A 9099-nucleotide genomic window follows, 5' to 3' on the forward strand; every position below is an offset into this window, starting at 1 on the left:
GCTTTTCTTAGGAGTGAGTGGTCCCATGAACCCTCTGTATAAACCCAGCACCAGCACCATACCAACGACAAACACCAGCCAGAAAGTCAGAGTTGTGGAGTCAAAATCTTTCTCTCCTGCCATGCTGCATTCTCTGTATTACACTTCCGTATTCTTTAGGAAATTGTGAACACTTAATTATTCTGGCCGCATTTCTCCTCGTTTTTGCAAGTTAAACTGAACTAGCATACAGAACAAGTCAAGTCTGTACACAGAGTCTATTGCAGTATGGGTTCTTGTAGACTCATTCTCTTCATAACTGCCTTCTTGGTGCACTGCATCTGTCCTGCTCAATGTAAGTGACTCGACTATGTGCATTTATAAAAACTCAAGCATGCTTTTTGCAAATACTCATTGTGTATTAAAATAGCCTATGGCAGTAACTTAATTAGGCTAGGCTCATACAAACTTGATGCAAACTTTTAGTATAGGTAACAAAGTGATGATTCGTATGTACGTATTTGTATGCAGTGCTGACTTCCTCCGTTCCTGCATCTACACGTACACCTGATCCCACTCCATCAGCCATCGTCTACACTGCCCAACCTTCCTCTACCAGCACTACTGTTCGTACAACTGTAGCTGTAGTCCCAACTCCTGCCCTATTACCTGTTTTTGAAGTTAACATAACGTGAGTGAATTCTCTCTATGTCTGGAGCCATCCAACGTTATCTTGTTGGGTGTATATATAATTTGATCCATTACCGTATATTGGGTTTTGAATGAGTAGCATAGTTAACCATTTGCAAAAATTATCATGTACAAGCATTAATTTCTATGTATTGCGAATTGCATGCGAAATTGCAAGACTGTGCATGCTCACTTTGTTTTTCGTTCATGAAAACTCGCAGTTTTCTATCGCATTTAAAACTTGATATGCGGTAGAATTATAGTTAGCACAGTATAATAATAATGGTTATGGGATCAACTCAGTTCTGATTAATTGTACCAGATTTTAAACGGAGTTCCTTGATCCGTGAGACCATGCATGGCAGCATTTCTGATTGCCCATTGTCCATTGTCATTTTCATTATTTTGCTTTCAGTGTAGAAGTCTCTCGATTAGGAAACTGTGTAGTCTCTAATGTGTGAGCAACATACGAATATGTAGTCTATAATGTAGTATGTCTTTATATGCAGCTCTTAGCCCATTGGTCTGGGGACTGAGTGACATGTAGTTCAAGTGTGTGTTTGAACACACAAGTGACTCAAGTGAGTGGCCACGCTTGCATGGGGATCCCACATGTTTGATAGATCTAGTGGTTGTCTGGAGATATGTAGTGAAGATAATACAGCTATAGCGGCTCAACCCCAAGAATGCACTTCTGTACTTGGTGCAAGTGTCATGCAAATCATGGGTGTGATTAACTGTTGTGTGATTGAGTGCTACCGTAACACCTTGATTAAGGCTGATTTTTTACGTTTTGCAAGACTATAATTATGTACACGAAACAATTAATTATGGTGCTATGGAGTTTTAGTGTAGACTGAATGTCACATATTTATCTTAAATAGAAGTGTTATGATATTTACACACTGTCTCTCACATCTCAATTAAGTAGTGCAAGACATGGTAATTATAGATATGCTAATTGTTCCTACCCGAATTGTTGCGCATGGAAGCAACTCCACATTTAAGGAAGGTACATATAAATGATTTATACACAAATTAATGCACATGAAACATGTACACAAAGTATATACACATGCAGTAGGAACTCCTGAATCATATTACCATAGTGCTACAATGTCTTGAATGACAGAAGTTGTGATTTAACTTTTGCGATCTGCCAAAATCGTACCGTATAACGGGTAATTTTCGTTGGTGCAAATTTTCATATGAACTACCATTTTAATATTCGTACAGCTCTGGATAGTGACGTTGAACCTATTGCGGTAGAATAATTTCGTAGTTTAAATTTTGTATGATGCTCTACAATACGAAATGTACGAAAATAACCCGCTATACAATGTGTGATACAAGACCCGTGTAAATATATCTTAGCATTCATTTTGCGAAGCCATTAGCAATTGCAAAATTTGCATGCGTTTGATACTTGCAAGTACAGTACATAAAACCTCACTAATCCGGACCCCTTTAGTCCGAATCCTCGCAAATATTCTAGGTAGCAGCTTCCCTTCTGGCCACAGTAATATCATAATTAATACATAGGCAAAAGTGTCTTCATTAATTATAATCTTAATGACATCCGTTAATCCGGAAATTTCATGTATTCGGATGGGGTCTGGTCCGGCTCTATTCGGATTAGCGAGGTTCTACTGTACTTGTAGTACTACGATATGTTGTTAACCCTGGATTAATTATTATTATGCCAAAGGTTTTACTGAACAGTAATTTCCGAAATGGCCAACTAAATGCAAATGATGTTGTTTACTGCCCTCTTTTGTATCCTCCTGTACAGTACCTATGGCAACAACACATGTGATCCCTATATCTCTGGAGGTCCCTGTCAGTCTGTGCTAGAAATATTCCCAACCGTGGTGACAAACTGGAGTAGGTCTAACCAACGCACTGCTCGATATGCCAACGACAGGATACTACAAACTTTGGATACCTTTAAATCCACGCAGGAGTGTATTAAACTTGCTACGCCACTGCTTTGTCGATACTCTTTCCCTACTTGTGACCCTGCTTACGAAATACCGACCTACCAGCCAATTTGTCGTCGGGACTGTCTGGCTGCCCAGCATTTTGTGTGTAGAGAGCCGTGGCTGCAGATGGAAGAACTGATCAGAGTTCTAGAACTGACCGTAATCGATCAACCAAATTGTGTACCTCTCGAAAACCCAAATGGAGGAGGAACCCCCATGTGTATCAGTACAGTAGACATCTTTCGAGGTGAACCAAGATACATATATAGCCACTGCGATTATAGCCACTGCATGTACATGTAATAATAATAGGCTATTATAATACGGCAGCTACATGTATATACATGACATTTGTATCATGTATGTCAATGAACAAATTTGTTCTCTTTCCCAGGTGAAATTCCTTTACCTCTTCTGTCAGGTGAGCACAATACCACACAACATCATGTACATACCACACTGCCCTCTGTTGCGTAACTATACTATCGGAGCACATGCACTCCAGCTACTATGTACACATCTTTGCAGCAATGAATTTCCATTCTATGTAGTATTGAGTAAATGTTCATTTATACATACAGTAACAGCGCTAGCTCAAGCAATTTTTTAAGCTGATAATACCAACTGTAATATGTTTGCTTGCTTAATTCTTGCTAATAATGTTCTGTCCCGTGCACAGGTTCTGACTGCTACAGTGGCCATGGGCGCGGCTACGATGGCACAGTAAATGTGACCGAAGGTGGCCTTCCCTGTCAGAGTTGGAATGTGAGCTACCCTCACCAACACCTGCTGAACTTAGAGGAGTTACCAGAGTTGAAGGGAGGACACAACTATTGTCGTAACCCTGCTGAGAGAGGAGAGAGACCCTGGTGCTTTACGACTGACCGATTCACTCGTTGGGACTACTGTGACATCCCAGAATGTCGTAAGTTATGGTATATATAGCCGTACAATTTTGCAGTGACTTGGGTTAGTGCTTTACATGCAGCCACTGAAGACTTTTAAATTAGTTCACAATTACAAGTGCATTGATGGAATGTCACTCAATTCACATTATTATAGTTACCCCTTGCATAAGTAACAAAGCATAATTGTCTCGAGTCAGAGTTGAGTGTACAATAAATTATGGATTTTGGCCTGAAAAGAATCCATCTAAGCAAGCCATTGATAGTTTGTTTGTAGGCATTGTTCTCCTGTGGTTTGTTATCTCTTCTACATGTACATGATCTCGGTGTATTTGGGAAACCAACAAGCTAAGTCAGCCTATCCCATGATATCCTTACAGTGCACCATAGATAAAGGAAGAGAGGGATAGGAAAACGGAAGTGTTGCACGTGACAATTTTCAGATACCTCGAAACCTCTTTTCATCCTATTTTTTGTTGGGTAACTCTCTCAGAAATAATAGTATTTCCTCGATCTCAATCGTAACACACCTATCAAAAGGAGACATTCAAGTAAAGTTATAAGCTTCAAAGTGCTATTTTAGGGTCTTTTATTGCTATAACGTGTAAGCGTACTGGTTATAAATGGTATAGGAGTGAGCTGCACAGAATGAGCACTTTTGCTAGTAGTTTTTTCTCCACAGTGCGTATAGGCGACATGACTCCTACCCTATGACTGACTGTATTGTTCATTTCGTCCGCAGCTGGTCCAGCCTGTGAAAACTATCAGGGAGAGGTTTGCTTCAACAGAGGAACGATTGGCTACGATAAAGTGTATATTAACAAGACTGCACCTGACCAACAAACTCAAACGGATTACGAGGCTAAAATGCAAGCTCTTCTACCATCATTTGATAAGTATACGGAAGAGTGCAGGGAATCTTTTCATGATCTCCTGTGTGCTACCAACTTTGCTACATGTGACTTGTCCAAAACTACGCCCATCCCTATACGTGTGAGTTGACATAGCACAGCCACTTTTGTAAAATTAATGTTTCAATGCCTCGAGGCGTAGCCGCACGAGGTATACGGTAAAACTGACTGTGTGTCTGTCTGTCTATTCCAGCTGTAACTGCTCAACAGTTACAATGCAACGACAAATAACAGCTTTTCTAGCCACGTTCTCCTGGACTTTGATTCGTGGATTTGCGAACTAAAGCTTCTTTCTCGAGTAATGGCTAGTTTGACTCACAGTGAAGGCCTCTTCAGAATCTTTCATATCGTCATCTGTTCGCACAAATATTCAAAGCTATATATACACTGCCAGAAGCAGCCCTGTGAACTCTGAACTCAGTGCAGAGCCACCTCTTTTGAAATGCAAAATACTTCTTACATAGATCTATATCAGATAAGGTTGGAACAATGTTGAGATCGTGCGAAAAGAGCAATTAAAGCTATAAATGTGCTGAGTCGGCGTTATTTTTGTGTCTTGTCAACAGTTTAGTTGTACGTACATAAGATATCAAGGGATAGAGAGAAGCAGTAAAATATCCAGAGGATCACCTACGAGCCGGACTGTTCAATCCAGGAAGAGAAGCCTCATCTTCGTAGATCTAGTATAGTTTGGTTAGGAGAAACCTTAGTATATAGAGATTTTAAATCAAAAGCTGGTGCAGTGATCAATGTCGTACAGCTTGGAGTGAGGAAGAAATCTAGATTGCTCAATCCTTGACATCAAGCCATCAGATAGACCATCAAGCTCCTCTTTTATAATGACCGTGTTCATTGCATAATATCATAACAGTATACAAAGCAAACTAATTACCTCTTCTATAACACTCACTTTTTGAGCAAAAGCAAAACATGGCGAGAGGCATTAGCACAGCGCAGCTTGCACTTGTTTATGTGAGGTAACTATATCCTGCGTTTCATATACTCTATTGCTGAATTAGGTGGCAGGATCAGACATTTTATGCATATACCATGTGTTGTGCTGTAGTTATAATGTTATTATACACTTCTTATCAGGGTTTCATCTAGTTTGGGGGGAAGATTTTGAGCACGCATAAGCGCGTCGCAAAATGTTTGGCTATGCCCACTATTGTTGATTACATCATGCTTAACCTAACGCATCACTGTAGATCTACATAATAGTTAGACACTGTTTTGGAGGTGTCTATGGGATTTAGAAGCCCAAAGGCATTGATTTAGTATCCTGAGCGTAGCGAGGGTACTAAAGTGGCTGAGGGCTTCTAAATCCCATAGACACGGACAAAACAGTGTCTAACTCATTTAGATACTAGTGCGCATGCACAAACCGCTTGACTACAATACAATTACTTGACAACGGAATACTTAGCCTCCTTCACTGGCCTCCCCTGAATAGAAGGCCTGCTACTGACTGCTTGCGCATGCGCGAAATTATTGGATATATTTTCCCGTAAAATGCCCTATAATACTGAATTTATCACGAAAATATCCTGACAAAGTATTGAAAGTCATACACAGAGCTATTATAGCTAGCTAGCTAGAGACAGAGCTGTAGGTTTGTTGTACAGCTATTTTCTTTCTGATAGAGTCAGTAGCAGTAGTATAGTAGACTTTTCACCAAGTTAGTATTTGATGGGCGTGGCCTGTCCATATAGGCTCTTGTCAGCTTTCACTCTGTTCAGACGATTGTCATCCACACTGTTGCTGGCTGTGAGTCTTTTGTTAACATAGTAGGCTAAGGGTAGCTATCAGAATACTATCAGATGAGCTAGAAACCTTCAATGGAACCTTCTATCTACTTCCTTTAATCCACTTCCGTTTGTTGTGACGTCACTGTTTTACTGACCATCAACGTTGTTATCCGGATCCGCCAGATACCGGCGGAAGATTAGCACATGCGCAAGCAGTCGATACCAGGCCCACTCTTCGAGGAAGTGTGGCCTGGGATCGAGGCTACGGAATACTAGGTATACTAAGTAAATTTGCAGGTATACTAAGTCCCATATTATACCTGCTCTGAGGCACTTTTCCCATGTACTTCCCATGTAGATCTTATCAACTAGTGTCTAACTTATAGTTAATCACATTATGATGATGATGTTATTATTCTACAACATTTGGGGGGGGGGGAGAAGATGAGCATTTTGGGGGAAAGGTTCACCCCCCCCCCCCCCCCCCACTAGATGAAACCTTAACCCTGCTTATATAAGGACACTGACTGTTATATTTTGACTATAGATAGTGATTTAATGTTGTGTTCCTGCAGCCTTGTCGTCGTTTCTGTGAGCTTGTACATGAGACGTGTGATGAAGAGATCTCAAATATAAAGTCATTTATCGCGATTATCAATTATGAACCAGTGGAGATTGTTTTCAATTGCTCTATACTCCCTGACACAGTGGCTGGTGACCTACCCGAGTGCTTCATGCCCATTATGAGACAACAGAAGGTTGGAAGTGAGTTGCTGAACATGTTTTTTACTTTTTTGTCTCCTTTTCTTTGCTAAGGGCAGCGTACACAACAGTTAATTCCATAATTATGTTTATTTTGTCTCTGTTTCTTACCGTTGAAGGGTAACCTGGCCCAACATGCACAACAGCTAATTCCATTGATGACCCTTTACCTATATGTTTAATCACTGTTTTTTCTTGTTTTGCTCTAGACACAACCTGCTACAATGTTGAGGACAAAGGGTTCTCGTACATGGGTACAGTAAACATGACGGTCAGTGGGAAGACGTGTCAGCAGTGGGGATCACAATCTCCACACTCTCATACCCTCACACCCTTCTCTCGGATATACCTGAGCGGACACAACTATTGCCGCAACCCAGAAAAAAGAGGAGATATGCCTTGGTGCTATACTACAGACACCGACACACGCTGGGAGTACTGTAATGTGCCAACTTGCACGGTTCTGTTTGGCCCTCTATCCTTCAACACAATCGTCACCATTGCTATTGTGGTACCATTGGCTTTTGCAGTTGTCGTAGCCCTGCTGATTGTAGTATGTGTATTATGGTTCTGCTGCTTCCAACGAAAAAAAGCCTCATTTGAAGGAGGAGAAACCACCTCTCACCACTATGTGCAGAATGTACAATTGGACGGTAAAGATGTTAGTGATATGGGACCACTCTACGCTACGAACCCACTTGCAATCGGTGAAGCGTCTCTGGAATATGATGGAGTTAAACTTCCTGAAATATCAAGGGAAATGATAGTGTACACCCGAGACTTGGGTCAGGGACATTTTGGAGTGGTTGTTCAAGCGGAGGCGGAATGTATCGGTGCGGAAATGAAGCCACAAACTGTCGCTGTGAAAGTGCTTAAGGTTGGTGCAACACCGCAAGTGAAGAAGGAATTCTTTAGAGAGGCTGCTCTAATGAACGCTTTTGATCATCCAAACATTTTGAAACTCTTTGGTGTGTGCATTAAGCAGGAGCCTTTGTGCATGGTGTTTGAGTACATGGAAAAGGGCGACTTGAATGAATTCCTTCGACAAAACGCCCCCAAACCACCATTTCCTGGACTGTCAAATGAACAACTAGTCGAATTTTGCGTCGAAATTTCCGCTGGCTTGGAGTATCTTGCACAGAACCATTACGTACATCGAGACATGGCTACCCGAAACTGCCTTGTTAGCTCCACGTACAGAGTGAAGATATCTGATTTTGGCCTCTCTCAAGACGTCTACTCATCTGATTACTTCACACTGGGAGACGCCGAGATGTTGCCTATTCGATGGATGCCTCCTGAAGCTATTCTGTACTCAAAGTTCACAACACAGAGTGATGTGTGGTCTTTTGGTGTTGTTTTGTGGGAGATTTTCTCATTTGGTATTCAGCCGTACTACACCATGTCTAACGAGGCTGTTGTTCAACACGTACGCGATGGAAATGTTATGAGCTGCCCAGACAACTGTCCACCAGAGATATACGACCTAATTATCGACTGCTGGGTCATGAACCCAACTGAGAGACCAACAGCTTCTGAGCTTCACGATGGACTTAGGCGATGGTCCCCAAATTTCGCAGCTAAAATTCAAGAAGAGGAGCACAAATCCCAATCTGAGTATCAGAACATGGCTATGGTGAGGGAATATGCTCAACAAGGGTTACCGACTATGACCGACACGAATGGAGAACCTGGTAGTGCTTACGATCATCTACATTCCTTACATAAAGGAGCGGGACCACCTGATGAAAGCTGCTTATAATTAATACTTAGGTGACTCCACAGTTTTTGTAGCTATAATATAATATTTTATGGTGGCTCTTATACAATGTCATATACTTTTACATTATCGTGCTGTGAAGTGTGTTCAGTATCGTGTCTACACACTTCTTTATAATTATTACGTGTACATGTATTTATACGGATTATTGTGTCGTGTTTAAATATATTATTTTTGTTCATACAACTTGATAGCAAACCCTCTTTATATGCATGCAAGTTGTTACTGTGACAGACCTAATTTTGGTAATGTTTGACCACAATAATTATTCATTTCCGTTATGGACATAATGCATGTGCTGACTTGCAAATTGCAAACGTACATCAGCGCAGCGTAGCCAAG

At 41.1% G+C, this 9099-nt stretch overlaps 1 protein-coding gene across 1 annotated transcript; it reads left to right on the plus strand.

The window, feature by feature from the left end:
* The first annotated feature begins 119 nt into the window (after positions 1-119).
* On the plus strand, positions 120-8955 carry LOC135341138 (tyrosine-protein kinase transmembrane receptor Ror2-like). The gene is made up of 8 exons (XM_064537633.1): positions 120-334; positions 511-670; positions 2462-2898; positions 3046-3072; positions 3331-3576; positions 4299-4549; positions 6791-6980; positions 7187-8955. Exons 1-8 carry the CDS (start codon positions 268-270, stop codon positions 8737-8739), a joined length of 2931 nt encoding a protein of 976 aa, XP_064393703.1. The 5' UTR covers positions 120-267; the 3' UTR covers positions 8740-8955.
* The last annotated feature ends 144 nt before the right edge of the window (positions 8956-9099 follow it).

Source organism: Halichondria panicea, chromosome 9, assembly GCF_963675165.1.
Source record: "Halichondria panicea chromosome 9, odHalPani1.1, whole genome shotgun sequence".
In the NCBI taxonomy this organism is placed as follows: Eukaryota; Metazoa; Porifera; class Demospongiae; order Suberitida; family Halichondriidae; genus Halichondria; species Halichondria panicea.